The sequence below is a fragment of the Glandiceps talaboti genome, chromosome 4 (genome assembly GCF_964340395.1).
Source record: "Glandiceps talaboti chromosome 4, keGlaTala1.1, whole genome shotgun sequence".
In the NCBI taxonomy this organism is placed as follows: Eukaryota; Metazoa; Hemichordata; class Enteropneusta; family Spengelidae; genus Glandiceps; species Glandiceps talaboti.
In genome coordinates, this window is record NC_135552.1 from 3,144,611 (window position 1) to 3,163,957 (window position 19,347).

The window sequence follows — 19,347 nt, forward strand, 5'->3', positions numbered from 1 at the left end:
TGTATACGACGTCCTCAGTTTGTCTTTTTCTTCATTTAATACATTTTGTTTTTATCTATGGAATCCCAACCGCATTGGTATCAGGACAACTGCACTCCCCCGGGACAATTTCCCCCGAACAATTGCCCCCCCCCATGCAGGACAATCCCCCGGACAATTGCCGATCTGGATGAATGTCTAACTCAAACTTTAGAATGCAAGCAAACGTGTATCCTTCGATGTATGTGCATCATGCCGATTAGTGAAAACTGAGAAAGGTGATAAGAGTGACCCTATTTTTTCTGTTTCTTATTACACGACCGACCCAAATTTTCAGCTCTGACATCAAAATAAAAAATATTTTTATTTTCGCCCGTCCTTCCATAATATTCTTGCAACAGCGCCATCTATGACAAGAATAAAAAAAGTGTCTGGTCTGTCGATGTCATCTACAGTCATGGCGGTGGCAGTAACACTTGTTCACGAACAAAGCATTTCTTTCGTGACAGAAGTTAAATGCAAGTAGGGGAGGGCTGAGAACATGCCAATTGTGTAGAGAAGCTGGGTTGTTACCAGGAATCCAATAAAAAGAAGATAGAGAGGAGGAAAAGGAGAGGCAGAAAAACAGAGGATGATTTTTAAAATAATTTTTTAACTTTTTTAAAACCAACCGACCGGCCCATAGTTGCCGTGACAACGTATTAGAAACATTTAAAAAATGGGGTCACCCTAAATTGATAATGACGTTTTCTATGTGAATCTTATTACACATACAAACATGTACAGGAGGATGTCTGAGCAGTACTCACCATTGTTGCAGGTGAAAATTAATGAGGTTCTCTACGACATGTGAATATATAATCTATAATGAAACCACTATTAATAAACCCCGACCACTTTATCATAATTGGCGGTCTATCAAACGGACACTTTTACCAATTCAAATTCTCATAGCCTACAACTTACATTGTTAAACTGTATCAATATGTTTGTCATCAGAAAGAACATATGAATCTGAACATTATTTGTAGTTCTATTTTTCCAACTAAATGTTTTGCAATAGACGACCAAGAATATGAGAAATATGTGAAATGAAATATGTTGTACCTGCACTTGTCTTAGAAAAGTGAAGCTTGTATGTCTTTGTGAACATTATTCTTACGAGTAACTGTGTTCTCTATTTAAATCATGTGGCTCCTTGGGGGGGGGGGGGGCAGTTGTCATACGGGGGCAATTCTCTGGGGCAATTGTCCCAGGAGGAAATATGTTTTACTTGCGCTTATCTTAAAAAAGTGAAATAAAGTTTGTATATCTTTGTGGACATTGTTCTTCTGATTTACTCTGTTCTCTATTTCAATCATGTGGGGTTCTTATCGGGGGGGGGGGGCAGTTGTCTGGGGAGCATTTGTCCTAGTAGAACCGTATACATTCTTTTGATTGGCGGTTGTTTAGATTTTGCTGCATGGACACCTGTTTGATACTTAGACGTCACTTTGAGTGCGAATGAGCTGACCATTTTTTTCAACTAGGCCTTCTTCCAGAATTTATGGTGTATGGATGTCCGGACACTTGGCGAAGGAGTTATGAGAGAGTTTTTTTTAAAAGATAGACTGAATATGTTTGGGTAAGTAAAGGCTGATTAATGACATTACCATTGTTCTGCTTCTGCCGTGTCGTACATAAGTGTGTTCAACAGGAACCAAAATGATGTTGCAATGTCGACAGAATTCGAAAACTTGAGTTAATAATGTTGTGTTACATCTCAAAAAATTGTTGCAGATTCACTTTAAATTTATGTAGTTTTAAATGTCTGGTCTTCTTTGGTATCGTTCTACATTGCGTTCATTTTATCAATATGTTTAATATTCTCGTTTATTGGTGTCTGTAAATATTAAGTTTTCGGACAATCTAATGATTGACTTTCTTGGCTAACAACTGTTTTCAAATCAGTCTTAAGGTAATGTATTAATACATATATTTTTACCTAGATTATAAATAATTCAGTGACATAATATATTATGTTCACTAAACTGGACCAGGTATGGCCGGGGAATTCAACTGAGATTAAAAGTAATAAAGTTTATGTTATATAATAACTTTTGAAATAGAAGATTATTCTTGCCGCCCATATCTCTTTAAGTATACATAACGGTAGTGTTAAATGTGACAGCCAGACTTCAGTCGATGCAACAAGTTTGAAATGTATCAACTTTGAAAGAATCAAGACGACAATCACTAGTTTAGCATTCAAAGACGTGAATCAATATGGCCATGTGACACACACACACACACACTAAAAACGACCCCATTTTAGACCGAATGGCTAGAAAAAGGAACCTCAAAGGCGGCGCATATCGTTCCAATATATTCATGCGTATAATCATATAGGGGAAGTAATCCCCCCCCCCCCCCATCGGATGATTAGGCCTATATAAATCTATATAAACCTGTACTTTCCTTGTCGGTGATATAATGCTTTTACATTGTTAATTACAAAAAAAAGAAAGTCAAGTCGTGTATGTAAAGCGCGGCAGTGGGGGTGGGGGTAGAGGTGGGACAAATATATATGACCAGGGTAGCAGTAGTCCGAAGCTGGCCTGCTAACATAAAATCTGGACTATCTGGTAAATTGTCAATGGCCACTTTTAATCATGTGACAGCAAAACAATTAAACCTGTCCAAACTTGTCACATCAAAACGAGTAAGGTATTCGATGCAACTTTGTATATTAGGGCGCCTTCAGTTATTATAACGGGGGAGGAGGGGGGACACTTTTTATAAAACGGTTCTCAGGGGATAGCCATATATTAGATAACGGGATTAGAGGAGAGTTTGATTTTACCCTGTCAGTGACTATATTGTATTTGTCTAACTTTATGGCATCATTTTAACATTTGTGATTTTTGCATTCAACCGCTGCCATCAAGACAACAGAATAATACGTTGAGCAGCTGTACATTTTGTGTGAGGACACGGTACTATTAAACTATGCAAGTCAAAACAATGTGAAGAACTTGATAGTGAAGTTTTTATCAAACATGCGTTTAGTGATAAACACTCTTTTGAACAAATACATTCTGCAATTGCAGTAACTTTGTCCAATGTTTTTTATTATTTATTTATTATATACTTTATTGTCATGCTAAATTTACATGAAATTCGATGTACATTGGCAGGGGGAAAGAGAAGAACACACAGAGACTAATTCAACTTATTTTACCTACATACATATACATAAACACACGTCAGACTGCTACTGATTCAATAGATGGAAGTTGACCTTGGTACAAAACTGTGCTTAAATCTCAGAAAAGAAAGGCATGGTAATACATGGACATCCTTTGTCAATAAGTTGTATGGTATAACTGGAAAAGTGACATCTCTGAGATATGTAACGAATCTTACTACAAGTTAATTGAAAAAAAAATCATATCGATAGTATTTGGATACCAACGATTAAAAAAACTGACAACAAATTACGTACAACAGCCGCTCATTTAGTTTGGGTTTTGTTTATTTACTGTTTTCCTACCTGTTTTAAAATTGAGCGTAATCGGAACCACACATTTTTTTTGTTAGGCCTAACTAAGCTCAGGATCTCAGTACATATATTTACCAATGGTAAGACTACGCTACCAATGAATTCCCCAATTGAAAGAATATGTCATTTTATGTGTAACACTATTATTAATGAAATCCATGCTATAATGCATTACAGCAATACACCTACGTAAGTGAAGCTAGAATACAATTTCAAAGAACAATTAAAATTTATGATAACATTTTTTTTTCAAAAAAAATATTTCAAAAGAATAATGAGTTACTGTTTGAATGGTGATTTTATCACTAATAGCTTTGGAAAGTTCACTAATTCATTATTATCATTGTGTTCAGTACTTTATTTTAGTGTTTTATATATATTTATATCTAATGTTTTAATTGTTTCAGTATGTAATATGTTGTTTTGACTCTGGATAATGTATTTTTTACATTATGTCAAATGTCAACTACACTACACTACACTACACTACACTACACTACACTACACTATTATGTCAAATGTCAACTACACTACACTACACTACACTACACTACACTACACTACACTACACTATTATTACATTTATTCTATAACATTGTTCATAGTGATCGAAGGCGGGTAACGACCGCAGGGTGGCGCTGTCACGAGAATGCATTGCATCATCGCATCGACCCAACGTCAGACCCAACGTCACTAACGCCCTCTCAACGACCAGGGGTCATGTCATTAGAATCTGCAAAGTAATAACAAAGACGTCAGAAGATCGATGTTGGCAAAATATTAATTGCTTTATTTAGGGGTGGGGGTTGACTTAATATAATTATTTTAATTATTGGAAGTTCTCGTGCTTCAAACATGAAAAACGATTTTACATTCGTACTGCGTTTTTTGTAATATCAGTAATCTGTGTCCGGTGCATTACGTAATTTATGTCATATAATCGCCCAGTAAAAATAAGGAAACATAAACAAACAAACAACGCTTTGAAAGAAAAAGGACCCCCCCCCCCGCGGTGACCCAATGACGTCACTCGAGGCTCTCCGGGTCACCACATAATCGAACACAACCCAACATAGATCGTGTTACAGGTAAGGAAATGTAACACTCATTTTCAATAGCTAAATTTCCTTGTTATAACAATGTCATAATGTTGTTTCAATCATGAAGATAGGGGTCCAATTCCTAGGTTGTCTTTCAACTCGTCCCAAACTAGTCTGGATGCCAACGTGGCCTCTAACTAAACTGTGAGTGGGTGGAGGTGTAAATTCGCCAATTGCAATGATACCGGTTATGTGGCGCGCCAAAGTTTCCCACCTCCGGATTGGGTCATCACAGGGTCATCGCACGTGCGCACATTGGTCATACACATTAATAAAATAATAGGGTGTCATTGCATTGGTCTAGTCTCTGGTCAATAAATACTTTAATACCCCAGTTACAGTGAATTGTCAATAAATGCTGTAATACCCCAGTTACAGTGTATTATCAATGGTCTCTGGTCAATAAATACTGTAATACCCCATTTACAGTGTATTATCAATGGTCTCTGGTCAATAAATACTTAAATACCCCACTTACAGTGTATTATCAATGGTCTCTGGTCAATAAATACTTTAATACCCCACTTACAGTGTATCATCAATGGTCTCTGGTCAACAAATACTTTAATACCCCACTTACAGTGTATTATCAATGGTCTCTGGTCAATAAATACTTTAATACCCCACTTACAGTGAATTGTCAATAAATTCTGTTTATACCCTAGTTACAGTGAATTATCAATGGTTACACTAACAGTGTATTATTAATGGTCTCTGGTCAATAGTTACAGTGAATTATCAATGGTCTCTGGTCAATAAATGCTGTAATACCCTAGTTACAGTGAATTATCAATGGTTACACTAACAGTGTATTATTAATGGTCTCTGGTCAGTAGTTACAGTGAATTATCAATGGTCTCTGGTCAATAAGTAATGTAATACCCCAGTTACAGTAAATTACCAATGGTCTCTGGTCAATAAATACTGTAATACCCAGTTACAGTAAATTATCAATGGTCTCTGGTCAATAAATAATGTAATACCCCAGTTACAGTAAATTATCAATGGTCTCTGGTCAATAAATACTGTAATACCCAGTTACAGTAAATTACCAATGGTCTCTGGTCAATAAATACTGTAATACCCCAGTTACAGTAAATTATCAATGGTCTCTGGTCAATAAATACTGTAATACCCAGTTACAGTAAATTATCAATGGTCTCTGGTCAATAAATAATGTAATACCCCAGTTACAGTAAATTATCAATGGTCTCTGGTCAATAAATACTGTAATACCCAGTTACAGTAAATTACCAATGGTCTCTGGTCAATAAATACTGTAATACCCCAGTTACAGTAAATTATCAATGGTCTCTGGTCAATAAATACTGTAATACCCCAGTTACAGTAAATTATCAATGGTCTCTGGTCAATAAGTAATGTAATACCCCAGTTACAGTAAATTACCAATGGTCTCTGGTCAATAAATACTGTAATACCCCAGTTACAGTAAATTATCAATGGTCTCTGGTCAATAAATAATGTAATACCCCAGTTACAGTAAATTATCAATGGTCTCTGGTCAATAAATACTGTAATACCCAGTTACAGTAAATTACCAATGGTCTCTGTTCAATAAATACTGTAATACCCCAGTTACAGTAAATTATCAATGGTCTCTGGTCAATAAATACTGTAATACCCCAGTTACAGTAAATTATCAATGGTCTCTGGTCAATAAATACTGTAATACCCAGTTACAGTAAATTATCAATGGTCTCTGGTCAATAAATACTGTAATACCCCAGTTACAGTAAATTACCAATGGTCTCTGGTCAATAAGTAATGTAATACCCCAGTTATGTCTAGTGCAACTTTAAGTCTTTAAGTAATATTTAACAGTCCTAGTAATTTCTAGAAACATGAAAGGACAGATATGATTTAAGTGTCATATACTATTTCAGGTGCTGGAGTCTGAGCATGACCAGATTATGTTGCATACTTGCTATTTTGTTACTGTGGCACTGTCTCGACTTTCCCAGTCATTCCACAGGTTCTCCCTGCATCACTCAGGCCAGGCAATTCATAGTACATTTGGTCTGTTGACTTTCCCGGTCATTCCACAGGTTCTCCCTGCATCACTCAGGCCAGGCAATTCATAGTACATTTGGTCTGTTGACTTTCCCAGTCAGTCCACAGGTTCTCCCTGCATCACTCAGGCCAGGAAATTCATAGTACATTTGGTCTGTTGACTTTCCCAGTCAGTCCACAGGTTCTCCCTGCATCACTCAGGCCAGGAAATTCATAGTACATTTGGTGAGTAATTGTGGGATGTCCTTTCAGTCCCAACTTTTAGTGCTGAGCATTTATTATTTTATCACTTTGCCACATTTGGATGTTTAAATTGTTAATTTCTGAAAATTGTATGAAATATTAGATACATACAACATTCAATGAGATTAATACTTGGTAATAAGTTGGAAACCTTATGCCTGAAGGAGTACATGTACATATATACATGTACAGGTGATACACTTGAGATTGTTTTCTTTTAAAACTGGACTGACTTTTGAGACATTGTAGAGCTGTTAAGATTTTAAGAAGACCAGGTTGACAATGAATGACAGCGAGAACACTGTAGTTAACATATAAACATGTACATGTATGTGCAGAGAGACACACTGAGACATAAACACACCCATGGATATGTGTGTAATTAATATCATATATTTATGTGCACTGCATGTGCATCTGTATCATCATGTATACGTGTACATGTAGTGTACACACGTCTGACTCTTCTGTCTTTGAACATGTACATATACTATTGAGCTAATTAACATTATCATAACAATACTTGCAAACAAAAGTGGCCTTGGTAATACAATGTATTTAAGCATATTCATAGTAATACTTTACTTAAATTCATAATGCATAAGGGAATGAACTTAATTCCCATGGGGGGGGGGGGGGGGGCTGAGGAGAAAATATTTTGAAAACATCAATTAAGTTACATCCCTCCCCCTTACCATTTTGCACTCACAAATAATATGATGCCTGTCCCGTAATATACTGAAGAATTCAAAAACTTGCAATACAGAGAGACTCCATTGATGTGTCTGCCCCCATATAATCATGTACAAGCTTTCTTTTAAGACTTGAGAGTTGACCATGACCTTTAACCTTCAGAGTCAATTTTCAAAATTAAGCTATTTCATGCATACTGGTGTTAACCAATTTTTTGTTAATCTTATTCATTATTCACTGTATGTGTTCAAGTTTGGCAATAACCCCCACAAAGTTAGGGGGTCTTTATATCCCTGCCGTTCATATCCACCCCCCCCCCACCCCCCGATATACCTCCCCCACACACTTTGCAATGCCTAAACCACTAGTGATTCTAATTTGTGCTAAAAATGATCCCAAATTAAGCCCATATCACTGAATTTCATTTTTTTTCTGACCCTATCTCTTGTAGGAATAAGAATGATGGCTACCAGCAAGAAAATCCTGCTTGTATGTGACTTTGATAACACAATTATTAATGGTGCATGTGATTGGCTTGTAACAAATCTGATGCCAGGTGTGAATGCTCGTGAACGCATCCTTCAACACTATAGATTGTCTGGAAACTGGTCCAGTACTATGCAGGAGATTTACAAATCAATGCGCAATTTGAATATAACCCCAAACCAGATGATTGAGTGTTTGCATACAGTTAATGTCATAGATGGAATGAGAGAGCTGTTGGAGTACCAATCAAAACAAGATGGCATAGATTTTATACTGATGTCAGGTTGCAACACAGTGTTGATCAATGTAGCCATTGAGGGCGCTAGACTAAAAGGCCTTGCCATGGACATTATAGCCAATCCTGCGAAGTTCAACGATGAAGGTTACTTGGAAATTGAGAACTATCACACACATGACTGTGATAATTGTTCTACAGACATGTGCAAGAGAATAGCCCTGAAGGACTACAGAGAAAAGCAGCACAAGGAGGGCATAGTATATGATAGAGTCTGCTATGTAGGAGATGGTGGAAATGATTTTTGTCCATCCCAGTCTCTGTGTGAATCTGATATAGTATTTCCTAGAGTTGGGTTTGCTTTGATGGATAAAATTACTCAGTTTCAAGAGGAAGGTAAAAGTTTAAATGCTAGAGTTGTTCCGTGGGTTTCTGGTCAAGAAGTACTTGACACAATCAAGACATTTCTATGAATACCAATCAAATACGGCAATTTCTGTATAGCCCCTACACACGGTCTATGGTTCCTTTAAAGACAATACACCCACTATTGCATAATTCTCAGTTATTTCAACATCGATGTAAACTAGTATAAATTATATTGTACCTCTAAATACTAAATATAATGCCTGCCTAAATAGTTAGAACTTTGTACAAAGAATTATCACCTGAACAAGATTCACCACTACTGCTGAAAGAAATATTGATCATGTGAAAACAAATATTAGACAATTTTATTGATTGCAGAAGTGTACACACTGACATCAGCTACCACTTCCCAAAAATCAATTATCTTAAACACATTTTTAAAGACAATACCTTTTTTTTTTTTTTTTTACAAATGTGACTTTAAAATTTTTCTTGTGTGTTATATTTTGATGTGTGAAAGAGATATTTAGTGGAGTATTGATTATTTAGATTGGAGTGAATACTTAGTATTTACATTAGTTGATTGATACCCTTCTCTATAGTAATATGTATTCTGATTTTGAACCATTTGAAATAAATATAGTTTGTGAATGGTGTATGAAGTAGGTTTACTTTCTGGTATTGGTTTGAATGAAGTGTAAACACCATATAGACTCTACACTTAGTAAGTTTTCAAGTAATACAAGGTGATCCATATACCTGCATGAAGTGTAAACACCATATATTAGACTACATTAGTAAGTTTTCAAATAACACGAGGTGATCCATACCTGTATGAAGTGTAATGAATTGAAGGCAAAGGCTATCCGAGAAATATACAATCTGCTATTGTGACTGTACCATCTAGTGGCACTGAGTGACCAAGGCTAGGTGAAAGCTGTCTTTAACACTTCTATGATTCTAGTTTTATGACATTGGGTTACACAATTTCAGCATAAAATGTGTAATTTGAATGAATGTATCTGAAGGTGTAGGTTTTTAAATAAATATCTAGTCGCTGTTTATGACACACACACACACACACACACACACACACACACACACACATACAAACACACATGCACAGACATACATGTACACACATGCAAATACACACACATGCACAGACATGGACAAATAATTTTGCTAAGGTTAGGAACCCAGTAACGTAGGTGCAAACTCTGGTAAAAGTTCACAGATTGCCATAGTAACCCTGAAATTTATACCTTGGAACACAAGTGGATTTCAATTATTGCCTTAACAAAAAATAGCACCAATGGTGTTGTAGCACAACTGTATTTGGCTGTTGCTATGGGCATGGTCTTGTTGTTAGGCATATTTGCATACCTTTTCAGAATCTTTATTCACTTGCCTACCCTTCCCAGTTTTCATCTTTGCAATATAAACCATCATTTGGATGTTGCTATATACATGGTCTTGTTGCTAGGCATATTAAAATACATTTTTTGATTCTTTAATCACTTACCTGTCTCTGTTGTTATCCTTGTAATATGCATCATCACTTCATTGTTGCTAAGGGCAGGGCCATGGTTGCTAGAGCCAGTTGTGTCAAAATATTTTGAGCAAAAATTGCAGATAACACCTCCATAACATCCCTACCAATTTTCAGCACCATTGACTATAGTTTTCATGATATGTTTTTGACCAAAATTGAGATTTTTAGACCTATTAAAGTTGCATAGTGCTGATGGGATGATCATATTGTGATTACATCTTCATGTACACATCCCTATAGCCATCCCCATTAAATTTCATCCCAATCTGCTAAGTAGTTTTGAATTACAGAATTTTGACCAAAAAGACTCATTTTAGCCTAATTTGCATATCACTGATGGGATCATCATGTCATGAACAATTCTTAAACTAAACACCCCAAAAACCCTCCCACCAAATTTCAGTCAAACTGCTCTGTAGTTTGGAATTACAGATTTTTGACCAAAAAAGACACATTTTAGTCCTAATTTCCATATCACTGATGATATCATCACATTAAGAATACATCTTAATCTAAACACCCCTTAGAACTTTCCCACCACATCCCAGCCGCATCTACTCAGTAATTTTGGAATTATAGACTTTTGATAAAAAAAAGACACATTTTATCTCCCGTACCCTATTGAAAGGGGATGTCTGTGTGTCTGTATGTCCGTATGTATGTATGTATGTATGTATGTATGTATGTATGTATGTATGTATGTATGTATGTATGTATGTGTGTGTGTGTGTGTGTGTGTGTGTGTGTGTGTGTGTGTGTAATTTGGCACATACATTAACCTAAGAAAGCACGCTTGTCCAAAAAAGGCTGTTACCATAGTTTTTTTTAGTTTAATGAGTTATTTGCATGATTAGTTATTCCCTGATGAGAGGAATTCAGTTTAAATCTGGTTAGCCCTAATTTGCATATCACTGATGGGATCATCATGTTATGAACAATTCTTAAACTAAACCATTCAAGAACATTCCCCCCTGAATTCAGGCCAATCTGCGTGGAGTTTTGGAGTTTAAGTTTTTTGACCAAAAATCACATTTTTTAAACCCAAAACGCACATCTCTGTTGCGATCATGTCATTTGAACAATTTCTCATCTCGACTCCCTAAGTAATGTCCCCACCAAATACGAAAGCAATTGGTCTGGCGGTTTTTGACTTTAAGTCATTTACACACACACACACACACACACACACACACACACACACACACACACACACACACACAGACATTTCACCATGCCTATTAGCACTACTGAACCTCACTAGAAACAGCCATACACAAAAAATATACCAGTAACATATATTAATCATTCCAGGTAGCAGCAAGACCATGCTGGAGAGATGATAATGTCAATATTGCAATGGAAGCCAATTTAGTTTAAACAAACAGTCTGGCTCCAGAAAAACTAGACTAATATCTTATCAACACTGTTAATCTTATTGTCTGACTACACTAATATCTTATCAACACTGTTAATCTTATTGTCAGACTACACTAATATCTTATCAACACTGTTAATATTATTGTCAGACTACACTAATATCTTATCAACACTGTTAATCTTATTGTCAGACTACACTAATATCTTATCAACACTGTTAATATTATTGTCAGACTACACTAATATCTTATCAACACTGTTAATCTTATTGTCAGACTACACTAATATCTTATCAACACTGTTAATCTTATTGTCTGACTACACTAATATCTTATCAACACTGCTAATCTTATTGTCTGACTACACTAATATCTTATCAACACTGTTAATCTTATTGTCAGACTACACTAATATCTTATCAACACTGTTAATATTATTGTCTGACTACATTAATATCTTTATATCAACACTTAATCTTGTCTGACTACACTAATATCTTATCAACACTGTTAATCTTATTGTCTGACTACACTAATATCTTATCAACACTGTTAATACATGTATTATTGTCTGACTACACTAATATCTTATCAACACTGTTAATCTTATTGTCTGACTACACTAATATCTTATCAACACTGTTAATCTTATTGTCTGACTACACTAATATCTTATCAACACTGTTAATCTTATAAAATATGATAAAATGTAGCAATATTAGTAAGATTTTTGTTGAGCCTTTGTTGACATTGTGTTTCAAGTCAATTGGCTTGTATTGTATGACCAAACATAAACTACCTACTAGTACACACAATCGTAAACACATATTATAATACAGTGTTAATTTCAGAAAAAGATCTTTATTTCTCCAATTAGTGATGTTACAACTCTTATTGAAACGTAATACAACACAAATCAAACCAAACAGCTGCAATTACAATTGAAATTCTTATTTTAATAACCCAGAATCTAAGAAATTGAAACAGTATACCCTACCAGCGGGTTATTTTTTTCCTGTTTTCAACAGACAAACAGGGCATCATTAACTGCTATAGATTTGACAAACACATCAATTTGAGCCTTCACCATGCATTTCTGTATCTCCATCTATTAGTCTTAATACAATTAATAATCAATTAATCAGCAAAAATGTTATGGTTTTCTTGAAGGCTAAGATTCAATCCCAGGTTCTCACATTAGTATTACTGGTATCTCATCTATAGAGTGCTAGACCAGGTTCTCACATTAGTATTACTGGTATATCATCTATAGAGTGCTAGACCAGGTTCTCACATTAGTATTACTGGTATCTCATCTATAGAGTGCTAGACCAGGTTCTCACATTAGTATTACTGGTATCTCATCTATAGAGTGCTAGACCAGGTTCTCACATTAGTATTACTGGTATATCATCTATAGAGTGCTAGACCAGGTTCTCACATTAGTATTACTGGTATCTCATCTATAGAGTGCTAGACCAGGTTCTCACATTAGTATTACTGGTATCTCATCTATAGAGTGCTAGACCAGGTTCTCACATTAGTATTACTGGTATATCATCTATAGAGTGCTAGACCAGGTTCTCACATTAGTATTACTGGTATCTCATCTATAGAGTGCTAGACCAGGTTCTCACATTAGTATTACTGGTATCTCATCTATAGAGTGCTAGACCAGGTTCTCACATTAGTATTACTGGTATATCATCTATAGAGTGCTAGACCAGGTTCTCACATTAGTATTACTGGTATATCATCTATAGAGTGCTAGACCAGGTTCTCACATTAGTATTACTGGTATCTCATCTATAGAGTGCTAGACCAGGTTCTCACATTAGTATTACTGGTATATCATCTATAGAGTGCTAGACCAGACAACTGTTTTTCACACCTAGATTTTAATCTCTAATGGGAACTGAACCTTAGAAAAACTACCAGAAAAATTTCTGGAATTTGAATAAACTCACAGGACAGCTAGTGTTCAAAAAATGTGTTGAAACTGATCAAATTTGATATTTGCACAGCACAGCACAGCACTGTTCAGTTCAGTTCAGTTCAGTACTAGTATATAATGCTATGTCAGAATGATTTGAGAATACAAGTGTCCACATCTTTGAAACTAAGTTATGAAATACATCATAGTAGTGAGTGCTGAATACACAGGGAACCTTATACACCCCTGTAACATTCACATACCTAGGACAGGGTTGTGCACATAGCTGTACCAGCTCAGTGGAGCCGCAGGGACTGTACCAGCTATGTGTACAATATCCCTGTAACAGCTCTGGCCAACATCAATGTAACATGGATGTGAAAAATAGCAATGTAGCATACTATAGGTTTTTACAACATTCATGTACAAGAGTTTTTTCCCACAGCTATGTACAAGCTATGTTAGCATAGCTGTAACATAGGTATTTTCCACAGCCATGTACCAGCTATGTGAGCCATGCTAGTCAAATATGAACAAAGGGTTGCTACAGGGTATTATTCCACCATAGCTGTTACATATATATGCACAACTGTGTGCTAGGTGTGCAGTACACAGCTATGGTACTTGGATGTGCAAAACAGTCATGGCACAGAGGTGGTACTCCACATCCATGTAACAGGCTTATTTTTCACAACCATGTACCAGGCCACATCCTTGTGCTAGGATGTGCAAGGTTCCCTGTGTAATACTTTCCAGTTTGAGAAGGAATTCATACACATTTCATAACATTCTGGCACTACACAGACTTTTGTGTAAAGAAATCAAACCATTTTCTGTTGAGTCATTCAACTTGGCACTTGATACAAATGTATGCTGGGCTGTTATCATTAATTTATAATGAGAAGTTGCTATTTTACATAACAATAATGTACAGTGTTATGTAAATGTAGCTATTGCCAAAACAATCTATGGAGAACAGACACATTTATACAGATGTTTTGGTTTTGGGTCATTTTTGGTTGACATTTCATGTTCCAAACTTGTGACTGGAAAGTAAGTTTGCCAAGTACAACACATCTAATGAAAAAAAAGATCTGCTATATATAAACTTAGTCTATGGGACAGTTTCCTTTTTAAGACTACAGCTGTACATACCATGGACATTTTGGTTGTAATACCGTTACAAAATAACATCTCAATGACAAATCTCAAAGTACCCTAGTCATTTCAAAAGACTAAGGCTTTAAATTCAGGTAAATAAAGATGACATGAACAGTGACAGTGATATCAATCACGTTAATTGTTTAGGACTTTGAATCCATCATAGATTTGAAATAATGTTGCACTTTGCTATGAGGAAAGAGGTACTAATCTAAGAATCTTAATTAGCTTACAGGTGTGGCTCTAGTTTGTCTTTGTCTTTACATGTTTTGAAGTCAGCAATCATTATACACAGTAGAGTCTTCTCATGTCCACAACAATAAGAACTGGTGACCAGCACCACAAGACTCTATAATGATGCAAACCTAGCACAAATGACAAACAGCCACTGCTAACCAATAATTCTTGGTACCTGAAATAGAATTATCCACCTAAGTAAATCATAAAAATAATGCTCATTCAATTTGTTGGTTGACACATTGACTTCCATTCCATGTGTCACAAATGTATTAGTATAAGTGCACATGAGAATAAATTGACCTTCTTGTTCTATTTTGACCAGGTGAAATGCTATTACAGGTACCATCAACTGACTTGTATCAATTATACATGATACTATGAACTGTAAGCTTTTAAATAAAGAAATATTTCACCAGGAATTGTATTTGTAAGAACATAGTCCCTCCTCAAACATGCTACAGGGACAATGTTCACACACAATAACTAACTCTATAATGACTACAATATTAATACTCAAAAACACATTTGTTACTAAAAATTACATCAAAGCGCCAAAATGTATTTTCATAATAATTCAGATAAAATTAAATATTTGTCTCAATACTTGTTTCATCTGTTCACTGACTTTTAGTCAACAGAGTTGTCAAATACCAAGATGGTTCGCTTGTATTAAAATGCCCTCAGTTGGGAAGTTCAAAGAATTTGGTTTGATTCCTCTTTTTCCTTTCACTGTTGATAATGAACACAGATCGCACTGTACCGATGTATTTCAAAAACTTTGAAATGAGGTAAATATGCAGTAAAAACAAGGTATGTAAAGATAACAAAGTCTGAGATGACAGGCTAATTTGCATATTGATTTTTTTCATACAGATTTTTTGCCAGATTTTGATAGTTATAAGTAAAGTTAAACCTAGACTGGCATCACTTCCTTGTCAGATTTTGTTTTGTACTGTAATCACTTGTAAGTTCTGTAACTTTATCTGACCATGTTTTATTATACAATTGGGAAACAAGGACAAACCAAATCTTTCCCTCACTGGTTAAAAATCAACTAAATCAAGACATTTCTGTTGCACTTTCAACTGCAAATATAGGAGACTCAACACTGACTTTTATGACAGTAATACCAAGTGAGAAGTTATTCTTAAACTTACACTTTGAGTTTATAGCTGCAACATGTGCCCAAATCAAAATGAACACTTTATATTTGTAATATAATTATATTCTTTCATTGCATTGATTGTGTAGTGATCAAAACCATCCCTAGAGGGCTCCCTACATCTTGGAGGGTAAAAATCAAAGTTTTCACAACTTAGAAGTAAGTTTACATTTCACACTAATTCTTACTACGCCATTAGTTTATTTCAAGATTTTCAAGCGTATTTTTTATAGTAAGGAATTTGCAATGAATATTATGGATATTTTCAACATGAATGATTAAAATACCAAATATGTGTAGTTTTTTTGAAGGGTAAATTTATCATACCTCTATACATTACATTGTATAATAACATATTTCCTGCCAAAATGAAATGACAATTTTCCTAATATTAAAAAAATTCTCAGTTGATTTAATAGTCCAGTATTTCTTAAATAATGAATTAGATTTACAATTCTACCCTTGCGTACTGGCTCAAGTGTTCTGTCTATATGTTTGAGACAAAACAAGGGTGAACGAACTCTCATGATTCTAGAGAGAATACAATCTATTGTGGTTGAAATAATTGATGACTAGAATAAGGCTACATTTACATGATGATCAAATAAAAATGCTAATAATCAGTAAAATGTTCTTTTTGTTTCAACATTAGGCAGACAAATGTTTTGACTGTTTACAAGAAAACACTGAAGACTGAAGAAAAAACACAATGATTTGGGGTGTGTGTAAGTATTTCATTGATGGGACTACAGTTGTTCTTAAGGTCAAACATGTGTTTTTGTTCTATTTTTGGTCGACTACATAATTATGATGTTCATGAATTTTTTGTAAAATGTTTTGTAGTGGGTTCAGGTTTTACAATAAAACTAACCAAAAAACAACTTCTTTATCCTCTAGTATTAGTAATTATGAAATATGACATAAAATCCCCAAATGACAATTTGTTAGTCTGTTCAAGAAACTGATAAATCTGTAGATATTGTTGATTTTGTAGCACTGATAGGTGACATCACTAAATACTGAAGTACAAGACAATTATTATCAAGTTTGTCAATACACTTGTTTGCAAATATTAACAGAATTTCATTTGAACACAAGTATCTTGTGAACTCTAAAATTAGACTGCACATCAAAGCTGTAAAAGGCAATACCAAACACTATAACAGAGAGACTTTAAATAGTTTGAATATTATTATCAAGATCTGAAGTGTTCAAAAAGAGACATTGTGTACAGAAATATCTTATATATTCACATTGGAAACTGTGTTTGACAAAAAATTCATTATAAGTTTGATATTATGATCAGTTCATTTAAATGTCATGATGATGGGGGGGGGGGGGTAGTTTATAGTTTTTGAGTATACATGGAAAGAGTGCACTAGTGACTTGTTCTGGGTAATGTCCCTATTCTAGTACATGCATCCTACAACAGACTCTCCTAGGAGAGAGAGAGAGAGATAGGTCAAGTCAAGCCAAGCCTGTAGGCTATTCCTATAGACAGCATAGCACACTACCTCTAGTACCAGCCCTTTTGAAAGACCACTTTACAATTCTGTACAGATTCAAAAATGTAATTTAAAATAGAAACTGGTTTATTGGCCTCTAAATTTCAAAAAAACATTGCTGAATAGTTGGAGAGGGGTGTGTTACCGGGACAAGTACAGCACATACCAGTGAAGACAATATTAAGAAAACAAGTCAATATTTACATTTGTCAAGATCAAATACATGTAGATGCAACCATCATTTAGATAATTCTTCCCTAAAAAATCTTAGTAACCATGGTAATGAGGTTTACAAGTTGAAATAAACTTATAAAAGGAAAGTCAACCCAGATCAAAGGCCCATTTTCATTATGCTCACATCAGGGTAGGGCTTTCTTTGCATTATGCTCACATCTGGGTAGGCTTTCCTTTCATTCTTTACTGCATATAATGATGTCAGCAAAATTTAGCATGCACAGATAAATTGACAAAGATCTGCAGTAACAGAAAAACAATGTTTTTTATTGTAAATCTCCTATATCCCACTATTGGGAAAGACAATCAAGTTGACAGCCTGTCATGCAAATGGTATTTTTTTGAAGATAAGTTTTTACAATGAATGTTTAAATTGATGTGACTGTTGGTATATTTCCACCTTAGTACTCGTTGATACCAAAAAGCCTTTTGCGATGAAAGTAAGGTAGTTTTGGCAATAACACAGCTAAGAGTGCCACTGCATTGACAGCAAAATGCTGACTGTCATATTTGGTGTAGAAACTTGCAAGGAGAAACCTGTAAGAAAACAAAGGAAAGAGCCAGTCACTATCTCTTCAACACTTTTAACAGCTAGGATCTTTTACATGAATACTGGGATGTCTATAAAAAACTGTTGTGTTTGGTGTTAGTCTCTAGGATATGGTGTATCATGGGAGTTGGCCAATGCATGAAGGCACCCTGCCATGGCACACCTTACAGACTAGCTTGGTTCTTGATAATAAAGTGTTTTTTCACACAGTGTGCTCAAAGTACTTTACAATTATTACCCCTGCCATGGACCTATAGCAGCACAACAACACTCAAATCACTGTGGAGCATACATGTACAATCCATTGCATCCTACAAATGTGGAAGTGCATAGGATTAAAGAATTCACATTGCAACAGTTCCTTTTATCCTACCAGGTGTATTAAACTATACAGCTACTGGGTTGACTAGGGCACATCATGTTTCAAATCTTGCCCAAAGATTTTAGCCACATTGAAAGGAGGCAGTGAGGCTTGAACCTACAACATTCCAAGTCGGCCGCTCTAACCACTTCATAATGTTATGTTATATCATCATGACTCCTGATTAGACATGCTAAATTCATTCACATAAATGTCTTTAGCACACTAGCTACAACAGATTCCATGCTGTACTGTTTCACTGTACATGTATGTCTGTAGTACATACAATAGCTAATATGGATTCCATGCTGTCCTCTTTTACTGTCTATGAATACCTGTAGTACATAGCTAATATGGATTCCATGCTGTCCTCTTTTACTGTCTGTGAATACCTGTAGTACATAGCTAATATGGATTCCATGCTGTCCTATTTTACTGTCTGTGAATACCTGTAGTACATAGCTAATATGGATTCCATGCTGTCCTCTTTTACTGTCTATGAATACCTGTAGTACATAGCTAATATGGATTCCATGCTGTCCGATTTTACTGTCTGTGAATACCTGTAGTACATAGCTAATATGGATTCCATG

The 19,347-nt window shown here is 35.3% G+C and overlaps 2 protein-coding genes across 2 annotated transcripts in view; one reads left to right on the forward strand and one right to left on the reverse strand.

Annotated features, from left to right (window-relative positions):
- The first annotated feature begins 4,577 nt into the window (after positions 1–4,577).
- Positions 4,578–9,188, forward strand: LOC144434528 (pyridoxal phosphate phosphatase PHOSPHO2-like). Its single transcript, XM_078122991.1, has 2 exons — positions 4,578–4,608; positions 8,039–9,188. Exon 2 carries the CDS (start codon positions 8,047–8,049, stop codon positions 8,779–8,781), a length of 735 nt encoding a protein of 244 aa, XP_077979117.1. The 5' UTR covers positions 4,578–4,608; positions 8,039–8,046; the 3' UTR covers positions 8,782–9,188.
- Positions 9,189–12,449: 3,261 nt separating this feature from the next.
- LOC144433544 (ORM1-like protein 2) overlaps positions 12,450–19,347 on the reverse strand; it is a 28,201-nt gene continuing 21,303 nt past the window's right edge. Inside the window, exon 4 of the mRNA XM_078121857.1 lies at positions 12,450–18,380. Coding sequence (XP_077977983.1) covers positions 18,245–18,380 — 136 coding nt within the window. The 3' untranslated portion in view covers positions 12,450–18,244. The remainder of the gene's footprint in view (positions 18,381–19,347) is intronic.